This window comes from Archocentrus centrarchus, chromosome 20 (assembly GCF_007364275.1).
Source record: "Archocentrus centrarchus isolate MPI-CPG fArcCen1 chromosome 20, fArcCen1, whole genome shotgun sequence".
Classification (NCBI taxonomy): Eukaryota; Metazoa; Chordata; class Actinopteri; order Cichliformes; family Cichlidae; genus Archocentrus; species Archocentrus centrarchus.
This window is the reverse complement of record NC_044365.1, coordinates 10,831,360-10,858,281: the sequence shown is the minus strand read 5'-3', so window position 1 is coordinate 10,858,281 and position 26,922 is coordinate 10,831,360. Positions and strand designations below refer to the sequence as shown.

At 41.8% G+C, this 26,922-nt stretch overlaps 1 protein-coding gene across 3 annotated transcripts in view; it reads left to right on the top strand.

Moving 5' to 3' along the window:
* svila (supervillin a) overlaps positions 1-26,922 on the top strand; it is a 52,046-nt gene that overhangs the window by 14,808 nt on the left and 10,316 nt on the right. The window contains exons 7-25 of one of the 3 annotated variants that reach the window (XM_030756182.1): positions 2,460-3,335; positions 3,832-3,999; positions 4,566-4,600; positions 6,873-6,937; positions 7,220-7,356; positions 10,205-10,300; positions 10,754-11,054; positions 12,386-12,863; positions 14,619-14,778; positions 16,602-16,734; positions 19,400-19,453; positions 21,468-21,539; positions 22,185-22,241; positions 23,707-23,872; positions 24,379-24,462; positions 25,095-25,181; positions 25,328-25,505; positions 25,600-25,772; positions 26,301-26,456. In XM_030756182.1, coding sequence (XP_030612042.1) covers positions 2,460-3,335; positions 3,832-3,999; positions 4,566-4,600; positions 6,873-6,937; positions 7,220-7,356; positions 10,205-10,300; positions 10,754-11,054; positions 12,386-12,863; positions 14,619-14,778; positions 16,602-16,734; positions 19,400-19,453; positions 21,468-21,539; positions 22,185-22,241; positions 23,707-23,872; positions 24,379-24,462; positions 25,095-25,181; positions 25,328-25,505; positions 25,600-25,772; positions 26,301-26,456 — 3,476 coding nt within the window. The remainder of the gene's footprint in view (positions 1-2,459; positions 3,336-3,831; positions 4,000-4,565; positions 4,601-6,872; positions 6,938-7,219; positions 7,357-10,204; positions 10,301-10,753; positions 11,055-12,385; positions 12,864-14,618; positions 14,779-16,601; positions 16,735-19,399; positions 19,454-21,467; positions 21,540-22,184; positions 22,242-23,706; positions 23,873-24,378; positions 24,463-25,094; positions 25,182-25,327; positions 25,506-25,599; positions 25,773-26,300; positions 26,457-26,922) is intronic. The other 2 variants (XM_030756183.1, XM_030756184.1) reach the window with 2 other exon arrangements.

The window sequence follows — 26,922 nt, the reverse complement described above, 5'->3', positions numbered from 1 at the left end:
CAAATAGGAGTGTCTCCTCTGCATTTTTATTGGGTGTGTGAGGGTCAAACATGATGGGCTTCATTTTAGCTCTTGTTGTAAAACGTTATGAGTCTATACTGTCAGTCATCTGTGCTACCCCAACATTTTCTATTGCTGTTTGAGATGTGTCTCTGTATTTAGTGACATTACAATTGATCACATGAAAAAGATCTTTCATAAAAACATAAATCCTGCTTGAATTATTATTTTCAGTAATTATCTAAATTCCATTTTTGTTTTTGGTGGGTTTTTGGTTTTGTTTTGTTTTTTAAACTTTGTCTAACTGGTGACAGAAAAACTGAATTTGCAGTTAATGCTGTAAATGGTAATTGGACTGGTATGGATAGAGTGCCTTTCTACAAAGTTGAGCACTCAAAGCACTTTCTGCTGTAAGTGGTCTGCTGTAACTTTGGTGGATGGCTCAGGAGTAACCCAGGGTTCAGTATCGTGCAAGGATACTGGCCAAATAAGTCTGGGATCAGTCTACCAACCTTCCAATAGGTGGATGACCCCATAAATGCAGCTGCACTGCATCAGTTTTGATAATTAGTTGAGTCTGTAGGTTTTTGAATGGTTTAACCACACATAATGAGAGCTAATGCTCAGAAAGCTTGGGTCAATTGCGGTGTTGAAATGTTTCCACACAGAGATGTGAGCCTTGTTACAGTTGAGCAAGACCCAATTGGTTGGTCCAATCAGAGGATTATCTGTAATTTGCAAGTTCCAATGAGTCAAGTGAAACATTTCCACCTCAGGATCCAAGGTGAGTCTGTTTCCCCACTCGGATTCAAGTCTGTTGGACTTCATGTCTTGTTGTGAGGTCTAAAATTCAGGTTCCCGTATCCCTAAAAACATTTAGGTCACAAACTGCCTTCTCCTTCCTTTCTTCATCAGGTCTTCTCTATCTGTATTTATGACTGAGGGACACTATTTTCAGTTTTGTTGAACTCTGCCTTTATTCAGCATCAGAGGGCCAGCATGACTCATCTGGCTCTGGTGGAGTGAGATGGCAATTCCTCTGAATTCTTGCATCTGGAGATAACACCTCAGCTAGAGAGGCCTACTTTTAAAGAGCCTTCTCTCAAGACACTGATTTGTATGTGGTCAGATCTGATGTAATATAACTGCGCTGTTTGGTGACCACTGGTCATAATTTAAATATGAGACTTATTATTCATATTTTTACTGTGGCAGTTAAATGTCTCACCTGGGAGTTAAACTTGTATTCTGAGGATTGTGCCGTTTTACTAAACCGTCTCACTCTAGTCAAGCTCAATGTGAAGTCAGTGGAGTGTGTAATGTAGTGGTGTCTTTGCTTGTATGCTCCAAGAAAAGAGCTCAACACTGAATTCAGAACCTGACCCAGCTACTCAATCACTCACATGTTTCCCATTGGGTTTCTCTTGGTGCAGTGCAAAGGCGAAACTTAGCACTGATTGGTTCCTCCAGACTGATGCTGAAGGCGACACCCACTCCCTCATCAACTGGCCATCAAGGTACACCCAGGCTGGTTGTGTCTCACCCCAGTTATTACTTACCATGTTCCCATTCATCTGGACTTACCCAAAATGCAACAGCCCTTGTGAGCAGTGCTTCTTAAACTGCAGGTCATTACAGTGGCCCAGTTTTTTCTTTTTCTTCTTATGATACTGCATTTACTCACTTTGAGTCCTGAGTTGACTAGCAGGCAAATGTTTTAGAATCTCTGCTTTTGAGCTTTGACCACCGCTGACCACCATCATCCTCATCCTCACTGTCACCAGCTCTTGTCCCCTTGGCTTCCAACCATAACTTCATCTCTCATTCATCTTTTGACATGTTCCCCTTAAACTCCATGTGGTAACAGCTGTTTGATGGATCATATTATATAAAAAGTGACAAATGCTATATAAAATATAGGTAGTGATGGTGCAATGCTGCCTATTTAACAATTACTCAGTGTCAGTGACTGTATATATTGGTGTAGTGAGGTAGATGGAGTCCACTCTACTTTTGAATTCTCGATTCTTCGAGAGTCATTTGAGAGAGGTTCTGTCTCAAATAAGTCTGGGTGGTGTTGCAAGCATTTACCCATGAATGCCAGTGTGAGAGAAAAGACTGGCAACCATGCTAAACCAATTCCATTACAGGCAAAGCTGAAATGATTATTGTTGGGTTTAATGTGACTTATATAGTATGTTATGGTTTTATGAAATATTTGAGTCAGCAAGACTAAAAATCTGACAAAGCATTCAGTCTCAAGTTATGATATTTAAGCATAAAAACTGCTTCAGTGTCCAGCCCTAATATCAAACATGACAGACTGGGCTCCTCCTTTAATGCTGAAAGGCTTACACACAAAGGATCACAATCAAAGTCATCTTTCTGAGCTTCTATGAGAACTGTGCTTTGTCTATTCATGTGTTATAAATGTTAACCAGCCCTTTGTCTCCCTGAAGAATCAGAGTTAGGGAGAGGCTTGTCAGGGAGGAGGGCTGCCAGAAGAGCCCAGAGTCTGGACATGTTACAGAAGCCCCGGTGTATCGCAGACAATTTCAGCACCAGCCCCAGGCTTCTACACGCTACCATTCAGACCCACCGGGCCCACAGCAGGCCTACTCCCACTCCCACCAGCATCCACAAGTTCAGCACAGCCGGTTTGGTCCACAGGGAGGACAAGAAGTTGGCGGCTACCCCAGTTATTTGTCCATGACTTCAGGTCCCACATCCAGAACTGGGCAGCAGCAACAGCAGGTCCAAGAGGAAGAGGCTGGTGAAGCTGAGGAGGTCAAGACAGAGGGCCTTCTGAGGAGCAGAAAAGCAGTCCTGCCTTCAGAGATCCGGCGCAGGGAAAGGAGCACAGAAGACCCACGAAGAGGAATAGGGGAGGAGGAGCTGGGCATGTACGGGGTGCAAAAGGATGCTGAGGTAGAGGAACCTGTGAGAGGAGGACTTAGAAGCAGACCTATGTGGGAGGAAGCCGAGTACACCTCCCATCTGCAGGCAGCAGAGAGTCGACCCAGAGAGTGGGAAAGTGCTATTTATGGCCACAAAAGACTAGCTGCGATCAACAATCAGCCCAGATCGTCTCACGCAGGTTCAGGAAGCTCCACCTCCACCATAGCCCTGAGCCGCTCTGTGTCCGATGCTGGGAATCAGCGAGGGCCCAATCAAAGGAGCTTGCAGCACCAAAGTCAGGAACCCCGAGAGGTCAGGGAAGAGGAAAGTTTGAATAATGGAGAGAGTCACCAGGACACCAGGGTGTCTGTTGCCCAGCTCAGGCATTCATACATGGAGAGCACCGCCACTCCTCCAACCAGCCGCAGGAATGAGCTGTAGGTGGCAAAATGCTGCGCCGCCTTTATTCACTGGCTGACTGCTGTGGTGCTCACTCTGATGCTTGTTGCCTAACATCATCCCAGCTACTCAACAACTAACAAGCCAATAAGTCTGGTGTACAATTCAAAGCACAGTGGTTCATTTGCAGAGTTTTGAATCTGTAGAACTGGCATACATGCTCTAATCCCCTAACACTAACTGTCTTGCAGTACAGTGTTTGTTGTTTTTGCTTTACTGGCACTGTGACTTGTCTGGTTGCTAAATGGGGATGTGTATGAATGAATGTGTATGTGCTTTAACTAATCTGCATGGGCTTGCTCATACAATAGGCTTGATTTTAAAAAGCAAAGGTATGGTTGAATGTTAACACCTCTGCTTTTAAACAGTTCCATTTTTGCACTATGTCCCTCTCTATCTCTCCCTGACTACACTGTATTCTCTTTTCTTTGGGTTCTCTATCTGTTGGCCCCTGTCCCTGGATGGCCCCCACAGTGAGGTGGAGGAGCACAGGGTACTCACAGGCTACGAGGCCCCATGGAGAGGGGAAAGGGACAGGGGGCGCAGGCCCCGGCAGTATATCTATCCCGGGGAGAGTAGAAAGACCTCAGAGAGGTTTAGGACACAGCCCATCACTTCTGCTGAGCGCCATGAAACTGATAGGTACTGCTCTGGACTCTGGATTGCACGGCATGTTTGGGTGACCTATAATCATTTATCAGTTCTGTACCATGTATTAATTCCATAGCCTGTTTAATATCACCATAATACAACAGCCGACTGAGAATAATGCACGCACATGTACAGGCTTGAACACACTCCCCCTCCTTGATTTACATTAGCAAATAAGGAAGCTTAAAGGCCAAAGGTCCCTCTGATTGGGCCTTGGCAGTGGTCATCACATGTGACCACAGTGAGGACGCATGAATTGGCCTTTGTCAGTAATCAAGCCCCGAGACCACGGACCTGAACAGACTTCTGTAATGCTGTCTAATTCTCCAGCTTAGTCTGCTTTATTCTTTCCATTTTTTTTTTATTTCTTCTCCTAACAGGAGCTGTCACATTTCCAGCATACCACAAACGCCTGTTTCTCTCTGCACGTCCTCAGCTCTTCTGCTGCTTGCCCTCCTGTCTCTAACTACTCGCCACCTTCTGATTTTACTCACTCTTTTAGTGTTACATATATGTTGGAAGCTTTTACTGATTGTCTTTTTCTTGCACTTTTGAAGGTCTTGTGTGAATTCAGACTTTGCTTCGACTGAAGGTAAGTAGCTTTTCTCACTAGCTTGAGAGATTTTTGGTGTAGAATTAGATTTTTAGAATACAGTAACAGTAAGTGGATATACTAAGTAGGTAGAATGCAAAATTCATTGCATCTTATTTTCTACTCGGTAAAAGCTCATGGCCTGTAATAGCCGTGTTTGTTGTGGAAATAAAGTATTTCTGTAGTATGTTTGACCAGTGTGGCTGCTGGGCCAGGTGAAAATGCTGAATCATATGGAAGTTGTTTCAGTTTCAGTGTTTTCCTTCGTTAATTCTACCCAAGCCAACTTAAATGCTACAGTCACAGCCCTCTGAGTAAATTAAATGATTCCATTTTGTTGTGTTTTTTTTTACTCTTTGCTTGGTTGAATATTGAGATCACGAGGATATAAAAAGTGTGGAATTACATTTATGGTTTAGTTCAACTGCTTTCCATTTATAGTACATCTACTCTGTATTATAACTATATAGTTTCAGCTTGTATTATCTGCAATTCATTGGTCAGTACCTAACTATGAAAACAGCATTAGTGCTTATTTACAGTTGCACTCAGCCATAAGTAACTAGACTATGAGTTGTGGCTTCATATCAAAGCTGCAATAATAGACACATGGGTGGAGGCCCAGTGACTCAGATCTGTTTTTAAGGGTTTCTTTTTTTTATGGGGAAGCATAACATTTTGAAGTGGAGTTTACAGAGGCATTAATGATCCTCACAGTAGCATAACAGCACAGTGGCCCTGCTTAGGGCAGAGCCAGCTCATCTGCTTCTTTTAAACATGCTCTTAGCCAGGATGCTTTTTGTACTGTTACATGGGCCAGAGCTCAGCACTGCGGCGTCAGTCAGCGGGATAGTTGTTTGGTGATGTCATATGTCTTGCAGAGAGAAGTGTGTTTGTGTGTGTGTGTACGCATGCTTCTCACACCTGTCCTGTTTATAGCCTCCTAAGTGACTCCAGTGAAAAGCTCAGTGGTTTGATTTTTTTATTTTATTTTTTGGCTAGTATCACACAATGGTTGTCGTACTTTTATAAATGTGTTACATAATTAGATTACTGGGAAAGGTCAGAATGTTTTAGATGCAGTAAATGAGATTTTGCTGAACATTTGTGCTGCTGTGATATATAGTGTTAAAAATCTGCTCTCCTTTTGAGTAAGGAGGAGTTATCACTACTCTGGTAACAGAACAACAGAAATCTAAGACAACCACTGAGTACATTTATAAGCATAAATTTCTGGAGCTAGGTATTTTATTTTTTTATTTATCGGAAAATTAGTTAAGTATTTTTCACATACTGCTAAATCTTCTGGACCCCTGCCCATTTTGGCAGTTTATTCATACAGCTTTACAATTTTTCTTTTTTTTACTTCATAACTTGTAGTTTGTTTTAAATTGGCCTGTAATTTTGGAAAGATAGAGATTAAAGCAGCATCTTTAACCAGTGACTTCAGTCAGCTTGAAATAACCACTGTTAGTATATTTTAATTTAATAAACCGTAATAATTTAATTTTAATTTTTTTTTTTTGTAATTTTCTGACTGACTTGTTTCCAAAAAAGTTATCTGAAGAATTATGTTGTGTGATGGTAGTTTAGTGTCATACTAAAAGTGTAACGCTGTACTCATGTGGCAACCAGAGGCCGTGTACAGTCAATAAAACTCATTGGCTCATAGCCATGGCAGTCATAAAAACTGTTATTGGGGTGAAGTGGTGGGCAAGGGGTTGAAGTGACCGCTAATAGAAGCAGAGTATATTGTTGACAGAGTGGGAAATAAGAGTTACTCATGCAGGGGGGTGCCTGGTGTGCCTTGTGTCCGCTGCAAAGTGATGCAGTGGAACTTATTGCTTTCTCTGTGGACACACCTTAAAGCTGCAGGACTCTGTATAGAGCTGTTTCTGTAAAGTTATACTGTTTATACTTCCATTTATTTATTTTTTATTTTACCCTTCCTTTTATCTCATATAGCGTTACTCAAAATATACACATAGAATCTTTGAACCCAAGACTCTATTATAAATAATCACAGTCCACCGAAAACATATTTACTATGTCCGGCAATAGATTTTGGTGTTTTGTTATTATTGTTGGTGGGAATTTTAAATAGTGTTTTGGAGAGAATCTATGGCAGCATAAAACAATAAAATTCTATTAAGATAAGAAAAAATGTAAAAGAATACATGAAAATACAGATAACTCAGAGTTTATGTAGTTGGAGACTGTTTACTTCTAATTCTTGCTTTTAATGTTGTAATGTTCTCGTCCATTTGTCCAGCTGATGAAGAGAAGCTAGATGAACGGGCCAAGCTGAGCGTCGCAGCTAAGCGCTCCCTCTTTAAGGTGAGTTTCAGCTACAGCCAGTAAGTTCTTATTTCATAAGGCTGTATTTACCAGATTTTAAGACCTGCTATGGACCAGATGAGGTGTGGACTATTTGTTTAATCAGTTAGGCTCAGTGACAGGCTGGCGACCTGTACAGGGTACCCTGCCTCTCGCCCTCTGTCAGCTGGGATAGGCTCCATCCCCCCCAAGACCCTGAACAGGATTAGCGGAAGAGGATGGATGGATTTAGGAATAATCAGTTAGGTTGATTTATAAAGATACCCTAATATCTCCATCCAGGAACTGGAAAAGAGTGTTGATGGTGGAGCTCCTAAACCCCGGTCCAGGAATGCAGCTGTGGACCGGAGACTAAGACGGACACAAGATCGATCCAGAACTCAGCCAGTCACCACTGAGGAAGTGGTCATTGCAGCCACGTAAGTCCTTGTTACTGTGTTTGATCCTTAATGTGAAGGACTCCTGTCACAATAAAGGGTAACTTAGCTTCTTGTAAGGCAAGTGAAGAAAAACATCTAAACCACTGTCATGGTTTTACATGTGAAGTGTAGAGCTAGAGCCAAGAAATGGTTAGCTGCTGTTAACATAAAGACCATAAAACCTGTCAGAGGGTTTGAAAAGCAAATTTTCTTTAAAAAATTTTAAAAAATCAGAGAATTGCATTTTTTTTTTAGTCTCAAGTTGTAACAAAACAGATGAAATTGCTACATTTTCAACTTTCTGGAGGTCCTTGAACTACCGTATTTTTCGGACTATACGTCGCTCCGGAGTATAGGACGCACCAGCCAAAAAATGCATAATAAAGAAGAAAAAAACATATATAGGTCGCACTGGACTATAAGTCGCACTTTTTTGGGGGGGGGGGGGGGTTGATAGAATCCGAGACCCAGAGCAGAAATTCCATCTTGAACGGCAATTTAAAATAATAATGGATTAAAGAACAGGACGAACACGGTTACGCCTACGTTATGCTAACGTAACACATTCAGCTACATGACGCACAACGAACACGTGTTCGGTATGTTAACGTAACATTAAGTTATTCAGATAACCATAGCATAAAGAACATACTAACAAGTTAACCAAACCATCAATCCATTGAATTCTTCATCCTCGGTGTCACTTCTAAACAACTCCGTACACTCCGTAGACGAAGCGCCGCTTCCTCTTCTGTGTCGCGTTAGTCCAGTGGTTCTCAAATAGTGGGGCGCGCTCCCTTTGGGGGGCGCGGTGCGATACCTGGGGGGGCGCGTGTGACCCTGGGGAACAGGCTTTTTTTTGGGGGGCCGTACTAGTATAAAGTGTAATTGCGCATCCACTACAGTAGGCGGCAGTGGCGCTGTCATTGTTACTTCTGTCACGTTTGCGACAGTGCAACATTTTACGACTTACAAGACAACAGGTTTGCCTTGGTTAGCAGTGTTGAGTCAACAGAAAGCTCCGACTGCGTTCTGCCTATAGCCTCCGTTATTCAACATAACAACCCCCAACATGAAAAAGTTTTTAACAGGGATGAAAAGAAAAGCGGAGAGAGACAAAGATAATGAGACAAAAGAAAGTCACCCGAAAGCTAAGACGAGGAAATACGACGAAGCGTATTTAGCGCTTTTGCTGTGTCTAGTTGGTCAAACATGTTTACAGTTTAAACAAGGATTTATTTATTTTTAATTTCAGGCAATGATGCACTTAAAATCTTTTCTGTTGCAGACTTAAAACACGATTTAATAAAGTTATTCTTTGTAAGTTTGACCATATGTCTTTCTTTTTTTCTTTAATGTTAATAAGGATAAAATGTTATGCAGAGATGGATAGTCACAGTGGGGAGTGGGGGGCGCGAATAGTTTTCTTCTTGCTAGGGGGGGGCGTAACAGAAAATAATTGAGAAGCACTGCGTTAGTCAGACTCGTCGTCAGCTGCAGTTCCAATTATTCCAGCCTTTCTGAATCCCAACAGGATGGTTTGGTTGTCACTGAAGCCCATGTTTTCTTGATCCATCCAATGACTTCCAGGAAAGTTGGGTGGCGCATTCTCCCAGTTGCCGTTAAGCTGTGCTCTCCATCCACTGCGCCCACAGGTTACGCAAGACTGCCTTAAAGCTGCAGTTCACGGAGATGTCAAGTGGCTGGAGTATTTTGGTTCATGTGTTATAAATGTCACATATACGTCGCTCCGGAGTATAGGTCGCACCCCCAGCCAAACTATGAAAAAAAGTGCGACTTATACTCCGGAAAATACGGTAATCACGTGTGATGTCCAGCTCTGTCAGGAAGAAATGAGCCCACAGATGTGACAGGAGCAAAAAAAAGTGCCCAGAAACTGCTTCGGGTTCAGAGGGTTAAACCAGTGAGATGTTGTCTATGACTTAGTGTTTTTAGATGTGTGTGTTTGTAAACGGATTCAACTACCTCTGATCATCTTGCTAAGCTAAGCACCTACAATTCTAGCTCCATACTTGCACACAAGAGTGGTACAAATAATAACAAATAACACTTTATATAATCAAGTGTTATCTCAGTAGCACTTCTCTTCACTTTTTACTAAGTTCTTTATGACAATAACAAAAGTAAAAACAATGAAATGAGTAACGTTAAAGTAAAAGAAACTAAACATTTCATAAAGAAATGTTTTCAGAAAAGATTTAAAAGAAGCTTGAGTTTTAGTATGTCAGTACGATGAGGCTTGGGTTTGGAGGCTATAATACCTAAACCTCAATCATTCACAATTTATGGTGTGGGAATGACCACTAGGGCTCCATCCACAGAGCCGTGAACGTATACAGCACATGCCAGGTCAATAAATCAGAGATGTAAAATCTTTAAGTACAAGAAAGTAAAACCATGCGGATCTGTTTTATTCGAAAAGTGCTTTGAAGGTCAGTTCTCCTAGATTATCAAAATCGTTCAAACTTCAATTCATACTGTCTGTAGGCTTCCATCTGCAAGGAGAACTTGCTGTTAAAATGAACTGAATAATTTCTCCGTACTGTAAGCACCACTATGAAATTATATTTGTTTGGGTAAGGAAGCACTTTTTTTCCAGGGTGGTTATCGGCCTGTTACTAGATTTTTTTTAAAACTTTCCTTTCTGTGTGAACACCTTACTGAACTCTTAAACTAAACATTTGGTGCTCCTCCAGCTGTCTTTTTACATGATGTAACTTTAACCACCATTTTTCTCGATCATCTCATGTTTGCATTGTCACCTGTGTATCTTCTCTGCCCTCTGTGTGCGTCTGTGCCACTGTGTCTTTGTCCTTGACCACTGCAGCGTCTCTTCTCACGTGTCACAAACGGTGACCACTCACACCGCTGTAGCACGCGTCCCTAGCCCCACCCTAGTTTACAGCACTGCCCCACCATCCAGGTACACAGCAGACGTGTGTGCACGGATATGTATGCTCGCATCGAGCTGCAGTGTTTGACTAACATGTTTGAGTCTTTAGATGCCAGTTTTCTTCTTCCACTTGGTTTTAACCTCTAGGATGCAGTTGTTGGTAAAGCCCTAATGCACAGTATTTTTTAAGGTTTGGTGCCCTCGTGTGTGATTAGAGGAAACTGCCTGATTGAATAGCTGACACAGAAGACTAGACGGATTTTACCTCATTGCTTGGTGGACATGACCCACTCTGCATGTGTAACAAACCTTTTTAGCTCTGTCTTAAAACTTTTATTGAATGTCAGAAAACACAGACCCACAATCCTCTCTGTGACATGCCACTCGCTAGCTTGCATGAGCTCCTTCCATGCTTACCAGAAGTCTCCCTTTGTTCTACCTCTTTGTCTCTTGGATGTCCTCCCACCCCCACCCCCCATCCAGCCTGCAGGCATCCTCTCAGAAGAGCGCTGTTGCCCGTGAGCAAGTAAGGGAGGCCCAGCGGGTAAAGGATACCAAGGAGATCCGGGCTTTGACACAGACTTCCCCAATGAAAGAAAAACATGAGAAGCAGAGTCAGGAGGAGCCTGACCTCTGCTCCCTCAGCCTGGCTGAAAAGATGGCGCTGTTCAACCGGCTGGCTCAGCCTCCAACCAGGGTCACCCACACAAGAGGGGGGGCACGCCAGCGCAGGACCAACGCTCGCTACCAGACGCAGCCCATCACGCTGGGAGATATGGAACAGGTGGGGGAGCAGCAGGCTCATTTTGTTTCTGCGGTACTTCTAAACTTAGTTTTTCTGTTTTAAAGGCAACGAACCCTCTGCGAGGGCAACAGAGGTGGTATTAGGGTGGCACAAAATATAATATGTTACCATAACATATCGTTACTTTGTCACTCCCATCCTGGGTGTCATATATGCAGAGTATTTAAATTAATGTAGTTGGAGAGAGGAAATGTTTTCATTTTGCAGTATACCTGTAATAGAAATTGTTGCTAATAACTGAACCTCTTTATCAAACTTCATGAGAGAATCAGAGTTGATTCCTAGATGTATGTAAAAACATTTAAATACAGGTGGAAAAGTTGCAATGATGAGATGAGTAGATGTCATGTCTTTTAAAGCCGGTGGGTTTTTTGGTAATTACTATTAAACTCCTGCTATTAAAGTAGAGAATCCACAAAACAAGTATTTCAGCATGCTGGTGTTTCTGCTCCAGGAGCTCTCAGACATAGACGTCAGGGATGAGCAGGAGCTGTGTGACAGCCCAGTAGAACACCTACAAGTAAGCCTCCTCTGAACAGTCACCGAGCAGCCACTTGCCTGCACCACTGGAGGCTGACGCTGCTGGAGCTCTCTTCTCAGAAATGACCATCCGTTTCTGTGAACAACGCGCTCTGTGTGGCTTCTCTTTTTTTTTTTTTTTTTTTTTTTTTTTGGCTTGTCTCCATGTTGGTGTGATTTCATTATGAATGTACATTGCATGGCCCGGCTTCTGATAAAGTTCTGACTCATCATCCCGAACCAGTTCAATAAAAGAGGCTGTGATGTGTGGATGGACAGAGCTGCCGCACATATTTCAGCGAGGCTAAAGCCCTTGAAAGATGTCTCTGTGGCAGAGAAAAGGGGAAAACAAAAGCAGTTCGACTCCCGTCCACAACCACACGGGCTGACGGCAGCCGTTTGTCATCGGCTGGTTTGAAACTGGCAGCAGTTTCATGAGGGGGAAAATATGAGACTGAAAACTGAAGCAAAAGGGAGTTAATGGAAGATTTCTTGACATGGCTGTTTCCTGTTGCTTCTCATTCATTACTCAGCAAAAATGTCAGGTTAGTTCTCATGTCTGGATTAGAAGTAGTCGTTATAAAATTAGAGTTTGTCGTGCATTGTGCGTAGGGGACTGCTGGCATGGCTTTGTGTTGTGGGCTGACCAGTAAGACAGACTGCTGTTTGATGTCCAGGAAGTGCACTGAGTCAGGCAGGCTGATTACTCAGCGTGATTCTCTCAATTGTTTGTGTGTGCACTTTGCCCGAGCTGTAGCAAACTGACCCACTTCTTTGTCTGTATTACATAGCTTCAGAACGGTTCAGGCTCTCGGTTCGGACACCTCTCTTCCTCATCCTCTTCTGCACTCAGAGCAGGAGTTACAGTCTCCAGTGACCAAGCGGGAGACATCCACATAGCCACAGCAACCTGTGTCGAGCCCACCTATCCCAGCTCTGACAGGTGTCTGCCCCCTCGCCACCCAGACGGGCCAGTCAGGAGGCCCCAAGACTCCTCAGACCAGCATAAGTATCACATTTTGCCCCACAGTGAGGACCAAGCTGATCTAGGAGGGGGAAAGAGGAAGTTGCCCTCTCCTGAGAGAGCAGTCAGACAGACCGCGCTGCCCCAGCCACAGAGTGGAAGGGAGAGGAGAGGAGAGGAGGAAGGAGCAGAGGAGGTGCAGCAGCAGCGGCGACTGTCCAGAGGGATAGAAGAGGAAGCTGTGCGGAGCTCAGAGAGCCACATGCTCCAAGAGGAGAACCACAAGAGCAGGGCCACCAGCGAAGGTAAGAGCAGCAGAGGAGGAGTTCAAAGGCATCAGTCTGGTTTTTATTGCCTAAACTATAATGTTCAGATGTTTTTCTGTCTTTGCTTAGTAAGTTTACGAGCTTACAAAGTTTAGAATATGAAGATTTGGAGAGAACAATAGTTTATTCAGATATCAGACTTTGACACAAAGAAGCCTTTGCACTGATGTATTTGGTGTCATCATTAATTTCATTATGTTTGTATATTGTATTTAACAATTAAGGTTTCTGTATATTTTAGCATACAACAAAACAAAAAATAAGTGTCCAAAGAGCTTTGTGTTAAGTCTGCAGGATAATTAGTTTCACTTAACAAGAGTCTTTTAAAAATGGGTATAATTATTTTTTGTGTGTGTTAACATGCTCAACTGATGGTGAACATCAATACATCTATTAAACATCACCATGGAGTCACCATAACTCGTGTTACCATGTGAATATTAGCATTCAACAGCCGAATGTTTCACCTGCTTCATTCACAAAAGGGAACAAACGTTACTTTTTTGGCAAGTTGTCATGAGTTTAATTATGTTTTCTCCTAATTATTAGATATTTGCTTTCTAACAGACTCAATGAAAACGGTGATCACGATGAACGGAAACTTTACTCCTGCATTCTCACTTAGTCACTGTAATAATAATGTAATGCTCGTATATAGCATTTAAAAGTTGACTTTGTCATGTTTTTATAGAGACACCATAGACTGTATATTAAAGTTGGAAGTAGCCACTGTGATGTCATTGATCTTGGTTTGGCGACTACAGTTTTAAGGCTTCAAGTCTGGCATTTTGGTTATGCTGTCTTATTTTTTAGTAACTAGAAATAATTGGGTGAGAGGGCAGTGCTGGGGAGTTATAGGTTATAGCTAGCACTGGCTAGCCATCTTGGTTAGTAAGCTGCACCAGCAATTTACCGTGATAAAAAATGGGAGGCTTATTTTGGTTAGCAGGCTTAAAACAAAATGTAATTTGAACAGATGCAATTTGAAGAGCTTTTGTTTTGTTTTGTTTTTAGTGTAACTGGAGTTTAACCGAGTTAAAATGGAGAACGAGAGCATTGCTAATCAGAAGAATAAAATAGGTTTTAAATATTTAAAGAGCAAACTGCACAACCTGTCAGTTTCAGTCAACACATTCTAATCCAACCCTACTTCCTGTCTGCGTGTGTGTGTTTCTGAAAATGCTGCATTCAGACTGTGGTTTTCAGGCTTCCTTTATATCTCTGCAGCAGTAGCACCAGGCCGTTGACTGTGTGTCAGTGGCGGCTTGTCAGAGAGCGTAGAAATCAGGGTGATGGAGTAGTGCCTTGACAGGAGAACCTGTGTCTACAGTGTGGGTTATTTGATTACAGCTGTGGCAGAGCTGTTTAAAGCTGTGAAAAAAATGTCTGTGCTGCTTCTCACAGGGCGATGAGATGCTTTTGGTAAGCATGAAAAGATGTTTGCTCCGATGCTGCTTTGAGATGCTGAGTCTGCACAGAGAGCGCGATGTAGTTCTGCAGTCGCACACCTCTGAGGAATATGTTAAAGGGTTTACCCTGTACAGTGATTCTCAGTTAATGCCTTTTGGGGTTTTGTTGTTGTTGGGTTTTTTTTGTTTGTTTGCTTTTTAACTATTCATCTGAACCATTTCTTAAAAGTTCCTCCAGCTTCCATAGATGCCCTGCTAACATTTAAGTTGTTGCTGAGTTATTGATTCCCACCCCACCCACATTTGTGTGTGTTCGCACTCACAGAGGTGCCAGAATCCCCTGTGGTAACATCCAGAGCAACATCTGGTTTGCCTGTATCAGGGGACACGGACAGCAGTGGACACCCAGCCGACCCGGTTCAGCCTGAGCAGGGAGACGAACTGAGCGACAGGATGACGGCCAGACACATGTCCATCAAAGAGAGGTGAGCATGGAAGTGTGCTAGGCTGTTAATTTTAGGGTTAGGATGGGAGCAGGCATTTTGTATATATTTACTCCATATATGATCGTATTCAGCTGCCGCGTCCTATAGCTTGGAAAATGGTCTGTTAGTAATAAGTCAACAAGATCAAGGCCAAAGAAAGAAGCCCCCCCTTTAATCACGGTTTGCACTGTATGAAATGGGAGTACTGAAAATGAGCGCATGAGGGAAAGGTGCAGCGAGTAATTAGGATATTTTTTCCAGCCTCCCCCACTCTTTACTGTTGAGCTTCCTGGGATGAAGGTTGGAGTAACAGAAGCAATATTCTGGCTATGAAAGACATTTTTATTTTAACTGAATTATTTTCTTATTGTGTAACAAAGCTAAAGCTCAGTATTGGATTCCCAAGTGAATCCTTACATAAGTCCTGTTATGTCACACTGCGACAATTGAACCATCCTGCTGGTTCGATTGGTAAACACAGGTCACCAATCATGCTCTAAATTGACTGATGACATAATGGTTACATATAAAGTGGTGTTAAAGGGTGTGTAGTCTGTTCTAGTTACTGTGTTTTCTCCCACATCTGACTCTTTGACCACGTCGGGACTTATTTGTGTCGCTCCCGCTCTCAAAGCATTTCTCCGGAGCGACGGTTTGTATCCCAGATACAGCTGGCAAGTTGTATTCAGTGCCACTTTCATCCTGTTTTTGCCATTGTGTAGCAGCCCTGGGGACAGAACAGGATATTTCCTCACTGGGTCACAGAGGGGTGCTTGTGATGAGGGCACGGCACACAGCGAGCACCCTGACCTCTCACTTTTATGGGTCCTGTCTGCCCCCAGCTCAGAGATGAGCACTCAATAATTGAACCTCTGTTCTCATTCACATTTTGGTTTTAGATTACGTTAAATGTAATCCCAGTTTTCCTTAAAACGATTAACAAATCAAGTACAAATTGCTTCTTTAAGGAACGTTTATGTCATTGCTCTGTCTGTGCTGGATCCACGACTGTACACTGTTTACTACTGTGGCTCCCAAATGGCATGCTTGCTGCCTCTGCTTAGCGTCTGCTGCCTTCTCATTCATAAATGCACAGGAACACTGCTGTACTCAGAGGTGTTGATATGCATAAATCTCACTGGGGCCACGGGTCTCATTACTCAAATCAGTTTTTATCTCCTTAAAAGCTGCTTTCATTAAATGTTATGTAAACTGCCTTTGCTTTACCGACTGTTACTGCTGCTGCCATAATGCTGCTGGTCAAACTGGAACCACTACTGATGCAGCTAAAAATGTAGAGATGTGAGTCTTTATTGAATCGCTTGTTTTAACATACACTGACAATAAAAATGGGCTTAAATGTGCTTGTTTTTGAAAGGAAAAAAAGCATTTATTTTAAATTCTAACCATGTGGTTGCTGAAAGTGGGCCTGAAACCGCTAAAATGCATTCGTAACACATTTGCGATCAGTTCTGTTATTTTGAATTAAGACTGTGCTTTTTAGCCAACATTAAAAATATTGTCAGCATGTCTTAAAAAGCATGCATATGCAAATAAAACTCAACGTTCAGTTTATTAAACCATTTATGCCATCCTTGCAGACGTTACATCTTCTCATGTTAGATTTGGCAAAAAGTCTTCATAAAACTCTCAAATTGTTCATGATTCCCATAAATATTCTTGACTAAATTTGAAAACACTAACATAAGGATACTTTGTGGTTCTCTGTGTGTTTTAAGCACGTGCTCTAACTGCAGAAACTCCAAATATTATCTGTACGCTACGGCCTCTGATCCTTTCACACACCCCCCCCCCCCTTTCAGAGTCGCCTTGTTGAAGAAGAGCGGCGAGGAAGACTGGAGGAACAGGATCAATAAGAAGCAGGATGTGGTGAAGATCGCTGTGGGCGAGCAGCACGCTCAGCTCTGGGAGGTGGAGCAGAGCTTCAAGAAGAAGGTAACCACCTGACGTGAGCACTCACTGCTGAATTAGCACTTGAGAGAAGCCTGACTTTGTCCCAATTATCGCTCATGATTTTGCGCATAGTGATAACAATATACATTCATGTCAGTGACACCTTCATGATAACCTCAAACACATAAACATCTCCAGGGAACTGCTTTTAACAGTCACTCTGCTACCTTATACCCACGAGACCTGAATGCAGAACTGATGCAGTGGGTTGGGTAATTTGATTTGATCAACTGTGTCGCATTATGACAGCAAGTATTTCCTGTTTTGTTCTGCTTTTTTGTTTCTTTGTTTATTTTTGTTGGTGAGATTGTGCCGGTCTTAATTTCCTATTGCTGTCTTGTAAAAGCATCAAAGGGCTGACCAGCATTGAATAAGCAGTTGTGCACAATAAAGCTACAAGGCATGTGGTAACAATTTTGGATATCTCTAAACAGAGAGGTTGTGTATTGTCCGCGTCTGTGTCTTTTGATCTTTCGCTGTCTTCTCTGTTCTGTCTCAAACAGCTGTTGCATGTTTTTGTTCTTGGACTGTATCAAGAGATAATCTGCATGTGGGCATCCCAGCAGTGCTGTAGTGTCTGGATCAGTCATGCTGTTTTTATTTCCTAGATATGGAAGCCCGCGGCTGCCAGTATTTATGTCATCCATCGTCTGTTTTCATTTTTATTTTTTGAAAATATGTAAATCTAGTGAAATTAAATACACAAAATTCAAAGCAAAACTCAGCCCGCTGCTGTGATGGTGGCTTTTAATTGACTTTTTTTTAACTTTTGAAATATTCTAACAGTTATAATAAAATCCTGTTTATGATAGTAGTATAATCCCAGACCTGTTACATGTATGTGAAATTCATTATTCAACTTTAGGTTGTACATTGTGACGTTTTTCTAGTAGCAAAAGTGAACGCAGGTAGGCGGTAATAGTCTTCCTGAACTCAGTTTTGATGAACCTGTATGAATTAGAACGCTTTCGAGTATGAAATGCAGATTTGATTGTGGAGACAAATATTGACAGACTTGTAGCCAAGTGATGAAACCATACATCGTCATCATGTGATGATATTCTGGATGCTGTTGAGACTCTAAATAAGGCTTTTTTGTGAACTGATAGAATAACTGCTGTGCTTTTTAATGTCATGCATAATATAAAGTCTTCTGCATTTTGACCTTTTTATAATTTTTAAATTGTTACATAATAAGGATGAAATATTATCATTTTAGAACACATAAGTCATGCTTAAAACGCATATGAACAATGTATATATAGAAATGTAAATATTAAATATCTTGGAAACAGTAGCTAATCAGTCAATTTAATTCTCATGTTTGGATGCAACAAATGGAAATCCATGAGACACAGCACAATTATCTTCAAAGCACACAAACTTTGAAAAATTGTAGACCAAGTTAACTTGAAACTTACTTTAACCTTTATCCTGAGAATTTGTCAATAGATTTTTTACATTATTCATGTATTTATTTATTGCAAACCTTGGTGTTGTACACCTTCCTTTAAACACTTCCTGCTAGAGCACACTGATTTGACGTCAGTATTTGCAGCCTTTGACTTCCATATGTGGAAGTTTTGTTCTATATTTGTTTTAAATATATACCCGTTTGATCAAGATTAGAGATGCTTAATTAAGCTGAATTTGAAAGCCTAATTTTGCCTAAACAACACACATACTGAGATGTTTTTCCCCTCAAAGAAAGGTTAAGACCTGTTTGAATAATTTTAAACTGTTTGACAGACTGTCAGCTACAAGTGACCATAATAACTAACTGTCCTGTAAAATGTATTGAGTCATTTCTGGGCCTTGTGTTTCTACTCAGCTGCATGTTGCATGTTAACTTTCACTCTTCTGTTTGTCTCTGTTTCCATGCCCTTTACCTTTTCAAAGAGAAAATAAACCTGATTTGTTTCCTCTGCATGCTGCCTGTGTTTCTGTGTTTTTGAAGGAAGGGTTGGGTCAGGCACAGTACATGCACCTCTCTGTTTAGACATGTTCAGCTGCCATGCCACAACTGTTTTTGTTTCCAGCAGCTTATCAGGGTTTGCTCAGCTCAGCGCCACCGCTTTACCCATACATATTCTCATTTTGGGTTTTCAGCTTGTTTAAGGTCAGGAAGCACTTTGCCTGCATAGCTTTGATTTCATTATGTGCAATCAGACCCAGTGGGTTTGAGGACCCTTTTTTTTAAAGATATGTCTTAATCAAATCAGGAAAATCTTTAAAGACTTAATCAAGTTCAAGTGATGGCTGAATTCAGGTCACGGGGAAGGACAGTTGATGTTGTTCATTTTGTTTCCGTCCTCCAATTCATCGGAGCGAGCAGATGTGATTCTGCAGGTTTCCTGTTTTGAATCAAAGAGGAGCAAAAACTAAAGATAAAGCAGATCCAGGACAGTCAGCAAACAGCAGCAGCAGAGCAGAATAAAGGCTATTTGAACAACATGGTTTTTGATGGGCCTTCTGTTTACTGCACATGTGCTACAGACTTGACATTTACCCTAAAAATTAAGCCGAGGCCCACCTGAGAAATGTCATACCTGGAGTATAGAAAGAAGGGAGCTGGTAATGTGATTTTTGGCCTGTGTGTGAATTGAATGTTGGGAAATGTCCCTTTTTTTTGGCTGCTCGTCTGTAGGATGATGAAACACTGATGATGATCGATGGGTTTGCTGTGTCCGACCAGCTCTGGGTAAGGCCATAGTGCAAAACCCAAATCCCACGCACACACACAGACTGTGCACGTATTTGTCAAATACACTCAAATTTGATTCATGATCAAAAATTTTTAACTTTGTTTGCTGCCTGAAAACTCATTCTTTTGATTAATGTATCCTTGGTGTGTGTGTGTGTGTGTGTGTTCCTGCGGTGGCGGATCTATGTGGGTGTGTCATTTTTTACAATCATGTTGACATTGGTGTAATTATGTTGTGCACCTCATCCCACCACTGCTCATCAGGTTTCACATTTAGAATTGTGTCAAGGATTTCCTGTTCTGCCTTACACGCTGAATTTATGTAAAATATGAGGTTAAAATTTCACATTTATCACATTCATTTTGGCATGTAGGCTTTTTTTCTCTAATGGACTCACATTTATAACAAATAATTTTTGTGATGTAAGGAATGTCTGAAAGTTGGTGTCCAATCGTTGTCCCTGTTTTTTGCGTATAAAGAGCCAGGAATAAGAAACGAAGTATGAAATATTTAAACTGAGGAACATCATCAATAAAACACTGAAGAGAAAAAAAATCGCTCATCCAAACATACGTGAGTTACTGAAATCATTTGTCAAAGGAAACCAAAAGTAAACAAAAAATAAATCCAATGAAATAAAAACATGTCCATGTGAACTTTTTCCATCCCGCTCCCCTTTGAGGTCTGTTTGATGGTTAAGACCTGAGATTAAGGTTGAAGTTGGGGTTCAAGTTTAGCACTTAGTTATGATGGTTAAACTTAGAAGTTCAATGCCAATGAAGGTCCTCACAAAATAGCCCAGCAGGCATGCCTGTGTGTAAAGTCAAAGGGAAGCACTAGTAATATGAGAACCAGTGCACCAAACAAGGTCAAACACTCTCAGATGCAGTACGCTTACTCGGCAATCTGCCCACCGAGCTTGGACCAGATAGAATGAATGGTAGATAGGTGGACAGATTTATTTAGGTAATAATAGATAGTAACTGACCTATGTGGCTCCCCTCTGCAGCACGCAGCAGTAACAACTTAGAAATAGTAAAGTAATTTGGGAGGCAAAAATACATATTAAAGCGACACCAGTCAGCAACTATGAGGAACAGAGATCCTTATGGGACATCCACAGGGAGTGATTTGTTTGGAGTGTATTGCTCTGAAGCAGTTGGTTGTTAGCAACCGTTCCAGGCTGTGGTAACCCTCTAATGTATTTACTTCCCTCTCATACTGTATGTCAGTCAACAGATTCTTGCACTCACATTGGGAGTTGCTTTAATTGCTCGTCTTGTAATTGAGGGTTTAACTCGGGACCCGCCCACTTCATGTTGCCAGTGGTTATTTTACTCAGCATCGCTTGAAATCACCAAATGTCTTTGACTTGCGTGATCTTTGGTCATCGCGTTGCTGCACATTACTAAAACAGACAGTGACCATTTTGTTACTTTTGCTGCAACCATGTAGCTAAAAAATAATCATATTATTCAAAACAATATCAAATAACATACCTGGCAGGTTAGAGATTAAAAGTTTAACTGCTGCTTTAATTTCTTTTAAAGTAACTAAACTGCAATTAGATTCTATCTTTTTTTTTTTAAGTGTTGCACTTCCGGGATAAGACACAGGCTGGAATACCCTGACTTTATTTCCTAGCGTGAGTCAAGCTCAGGAAACGAGTGGAAATAATGTTGGTTACTCCACTTTGGAACGCTGACTTTCTGTTATATTTGGAGCCTCCAGCCCTCAAACTGAGATCATCCTAACGGCTCATCTGTGACGCAATTTGTTATTTCCTAAAACTCAGTGGAAATTCTCCAAAGCTGTAGAAGTCATTGTACAGTAGTTTTTGCCAAACAATTTCACACCACATGTAACTAGAAAACTGATATATTAAAGCCTGGGCGTTTGTGTCTCGTGATGCCAGTATTTCTAAGATCCCAGCTTCAGCCCTGCAGCTGCGATACTCCTGATGATCCCCTCCATGTGTGTGTACATTTCCTCTTTCTGTGGCTTCCATAGGAGCCAGTGTTTGCTGCTACTTTCTCTCCTCCTCCCGAGTCTCCTTCCAATACGTCTGAATCAGCCAGCCAGGTAGGACATGGCACCAGGTCTTACTGCATTGCATTGCTTACTTGCTCACACACCTGCTTCACAAAACTGCCTGAAATCCATCCACACATTACAAACTCTACTCTCAACTTTATTCACTGCTACTCCTTAGCCACATCACTGTGGTTAATATGCACTATTCACTGTAAACCTTTTGCTTTCTTAAACTAAAACATGCAGTTAGGTTCATAAGTATATAGACCGGTGGATTTTTTTTTTTTTTTTTTTTTTTTTTTTTTTTTGGTAATTTTGCCTCTGAACACCACCAGTTACTTTTAAGTCTCTGTTAGCAGTTCATTAACAGTTAGTTAATGAATTGTTAATGAGTGAATTAAAGCTGAAAGTCGGCACTTCAGTCGCAGGTATTTTGATTTAAAGGCCTCTAGTAGAGTGCAGAGGCAAAACTAAAAAAATCTCGACTGGCAAATCTATTCTGGCACTAGCACATTGATCCTTTTTTTTTTTTTTTCTTTTTCTTTTCAATCACAAATCTTTATCAGCATAGTGCCAGCATGGCAGCCCCTGCAGCTTCTCATGCTTGTGCAGAGCTTGGATCTTTTCTTCCATCTTTTCATCCTTAATCCTCACCTTTTCTTACCTTCCTCATCCATCCCTCTGGGTTTGAAGGCCACCAGATCTCGCAGACCTCTGCAGGTGGATGACAGACACCCCTGGAGACGGAAGGTGACCCTGTTAAAACTATACACAGCTTTCTCTGCAATTCTTCCCCTCCCACTCACCACTGGCAGCCTTCATGCAAACACTCAGCAATCAAAGCTTCAGTCAGGATTAGCACCTTGAGTTGCTGTCTGCTATATTCAATATATTTCTTTCATGCTGACCTCACAAGTGACTAAAAAAGACACGCACAGTCACGTGTCATCTGTTAATTTTCCTCAGATGTAGATGAAGGTCTTTAGTGCTGTGTGAGGCAAAAGGATTCATTTGCTGTGTCTTTGTTCAGTTTGGGCACTTTGTTGTTTGTGAATGTGGGAAAATTAAAAAATAAAAAAGCTGCAAAAAACCAGTAACATGTAGTGTAAGATGCAGTCCTGTCTCTATTTTGATGGATAGATTTTAGTGCAGCTTGGCTAATATCAGGGGTGTCAAACTCAAAGGGCCACACTATTAAAATGAGAATCACATTGGAGCCACACACAGTTTTCTTGCATGTCCATACAGTGTTTGATTTTTGTCCACACAAAACCCCAATCCAGTAAGTTCCTCGACCACGATTTAGCCAAACAAAATCATACGTTGTAATTCTACAAGAAGGCTGCCACACATCTGACCACAACATGATTCAAAATCCAGAATATTATAGCTACTAGGAGACTGGGGGCATTTAAACCAAGTCCCATGAGACCAGCTTTGACTGTGTACTTTACCTGCGCTGTAGAGGCTTACCTTCTGGAGCCAACGTTTCTGCACATAAATGCATAAAAGCTGTGAATAAACTTGGCAGTTTCTCTGATTTATCCTTCTTCCTGTGATAAAGTTTGCCTCCACAGCTTCATTTCAAGTTTTGGCTCCAATGCATATTTTGTTTTAGTTGTATTTCTCTTTACAGTTCGTCTGCTTCCTGAAACTTCAGTCCTATGGCTCCAAATCTCTGTGGACGTGTGGATTCAAATTAGAGGCTATTATTGGAAAATGGAGATTGTATCTTGGCAAATGGATACATGGGCCTCTCTTTGACCTCTGTTAAGAAGTATTGGGTCTCCTATTGCTCTTGAAACTGTCTGCCTTTGGCCTCAACTTTACTGCTATCGTTTACTGCAGTGAAAGTACAGTAAACAGTGTTTAGTTTGTGTGGTGCCTAGTTATCATCGTGCAGCTACAACTAAGCAGGGTGAAATTTATTGACAGTCTAACATGATCTGTGGCCAGATTAGAATTTGTGAAGGACTGAATTTATCCCGTGGGCTTTGAGTTTGACAGCGGCTGAAATGATTACAGCAGTCTAAAGTAAAACAATATTTTAATAAGCTCTTTTATGAATGAAATTTGAGGAAAAGTAGGGAAAAGATGGGTTACCTATTCACAAAACAGTCCCTGGATTTCATCACACATGACAAACCATGCAATAAAGGTGCCTGAGAAGCATTCCCTTACACTTAACACTAACTTGTCTTCCCTCTTTTCTCAGAGATTAGCAGAGACTGAGATGGAGTCCCAGAGGATCGAGGCTCACATGTCCATTGAGGAGAGGAAACAGCTGATCGTGGCCCAAGAGGAGGCCTGGAAAACCAAAGGCCACGGAGCCGCCAACGACTCGACCCAGTTCACTGTGGCTGCACGCATGGTGAAGAAAGGTCAGAGGGCCACACAAACACACACTTTCCCCGTTCCAAAGCTATATGGATACGTGTTGAAATGTAGTGCAGCAGAGAGTTAAGTCCTAAATCCTTCACAGCTCGCTTCTCAGTTAGCAGCCTGGGGATAATGATTCTCCTTTTCCCTCCATTAGGCCAGAGTAGCTGCTCCGAGGCTTTTGCTGAAACAAAAAAATTATTTAATGGTTGGATCTTTCCCCATTAGCTCTGCACTCAGCCTGACGTGGCAGCTGATGGAAGGTTTCATTAATGACTGCTGCTTATTATTCCTGAGCGATATAACACATGACACGTGTGAAGACACCACACCTGTTGTTTTTGTGTAGCCCTACAAACTGATGTCAAGACTGTTTCCAGCTATTGATTAGAAAAGTAAAAAAAGTAAAAGCTGTGAAAACAGATGAATGTGTGATTTACTAAAGTCTCAGTCTGTCTTTTCCCTTCTAATTGTAACTGTGTGTGTGTGTGTGTGTGTGTGTCTGCAGGTCTGGCCTCCCCTGCTGCTCTTCAGGCTCCTGTGCTTTCTAAACCAAAGAACGGCAGCGTTGCCATTTCTAAACCACAGGACGGTGAGTTGCACTACACTCCTGCATCCTCTGTTGCATCACCCTGCTTTCATGTTAACAGATGATTTAGCAGGGCTTTTTCAGGGATCAGCCTGAATCTGATTTAGAATAATCACATGACTTTGTTAGCTGTTGAGATCATAGTTGTTCTGTTGGTGATGAATGAATGCTTTTTGATGTGATTCTTGGTCAGATCTCGTTTAGATGTTGTGTTAACAGTTTGTTTTTTGCTTTTCTTTCCGAAGACATGGAAGAGATGTCTGATACCGAAGGTTTATTCTCTTTGTGTTTTTGCTATTCGTCATGATCATCAAAACCACAAATATCACCAACACTAATGTGACTGATGTTGCTGTGACACTTCTATTAGGCTGTGAAGCGTAATAGAACAAACTCCATGGGGTGGTGTCCACCTGGATTAATGTGCATGAGTCTGAAGTGCTGAAGAGTTCATATTCAGTGGCCTTGGATATGCTTGTGACCATGTCCAGATTAACATCATTGTGACCGCAACTTTTCATTATGCTCATTATTCAGTCAACAACAGCATCAGTGGTGACATGTATGAGCAGAGCTTCAGACTGCCTGCCTTTTCAACTAATGTCAGACTATTGAATGTGTCTGTGTGTATGCAGAGATCAAGGCCATGCCAGACCTGAACCTGGAGTCAGACAGGAAGCTGGATAAACTGGAGTCATTCCTAGGCAAACTCAACAATAAAGGTGAGTCCTGCACAAGTTATTTAAGTGCGTCGAATGGTTAGTTATTGTAATGCGGTTATTATTTCCATTTTCTGTGTTTTTAATAACCAAAAAAAAAACCAAACAGTTTTGGGTTTTTAAATCATCTCTTGTGTGCATGTCCTCAGTGTCTGGACTGCCAGAAGCAACCATCTCAGTGACAGAGAAGAAGGTAAAGGAAGTGATGACGCTCGAAGATGAAACTTTTTCCAAGTTCTACCGCCAAGTTGAGGAACTTCCCTCCATCACCAATAAGGTGGAGATAGATGACGACTTCGATGCCATCTTCGGTCCTCAGGTGCCAAAGTAAGCTCTCAATGCCTGATGTAGTTTTGACTCATCGGTGAGTGTGAGACTTGTTCCTGTTAGCTGTGACCCTTTACCTGTGACCTCTCTGCAGGCTGACCTCAGAGATGGTACAGCACAGGAGGGCAGTGCGCCCTGCGCGTAACGTCCAGTCATCCAAGAACCCTCTGAAGATGCTGGCTGCCAGGGAGGATATCAGACACGAGTACACAGAGCAGAGGCTCAACATCGGCCTGCTGGAGAGCAAAAGGATGAAAGCTGAGAAGAGTGAGTGAGGATGGCTCAGGAGACTGCACTCTCCAGCAGAAAGATCACTATCAAGACAATTGATAGTGATTGTTTCTATGCAAAAAAAAAGGGGGACAGTATAACAGCAGTCACATATGGAATGAATCACTTGTATCATGCACTCTAAAACCATCTCCACGTGCTTTGATCAGCCGTCGAGCGGCTTTGGGACGTGAGCTGACCTGCATGTGTGTTACATTTCTGTCATTGTGCAGAGCTTTGTTTTTACGAGCTTCACGTGGTCTACAGCTTTCTTTGTTTTGAGTGTGACGTCAAAGAACCCACACACTCTTTGTTGTGTAACTTCCTCCTTCACCTTCTCCGACAACATTAAGTCTTCTATACCTGTTCTAATAGAAAGCTTTGCAGTCATGATTGAACGCCTCTGTGTATCTGGCTGCTGTTTCTATACAGTATAAGAAGAAAGAGTAATGAGTTCAAATTGTGTTGTTTGTGTTTTCTCGCGGTCTCACGTCTGTCCTTTGTGCTCTGCTCTGTTCCCTGCAGTGAATAAAAACTCCAGTTTCTCTGAAGTGGCTCTAGCTGGTCTGGCCAGCAAGGAGAACTTCAGCAATGTCAACCTGCGCAGCGTCAACATCTCAGAGCAGATGTCCAACAACAGCGCTGTGCCTTACAAGAAACTCATGCTCTTGCAGGTCAAAGGTCAGCCAAGTGGAAATACTGTTCTAAACATACAGAAACGCCCACACTCACAACGGGATTATTTTCATTTCACTGTGCCATATTTAATGTAATGTGTTACTCTACATCCCTGTTAGATTCTGACAGGTTTCTGAAGTTTGAGTTCACATGTGGTTGTGTTGTATAGCTTATTTTGAGCTTTTATCAATAAGCTACTTTTCTTGAAGCAAATTGAAATTTTGCTGCAACAGTGTTGCTCTGAGGATGCACTTACACTGCAGACAGCATGTTTAGCACAGTGTAGAAACTCGTGTTCATATTCTGCGTATTAAAACATGGCCACTGTGATGTCACCCACTGGTTTCTCGATTTTGCATTTTGCTTTTTTTTTTTTGTTTCTTTGTTTGTTTTTTAAGAAGAAGGTGGAGCACTAACACCACCTTCTCATCAGCTAATGCTAGCAAGCTACAACCATAAACAGCAGTGC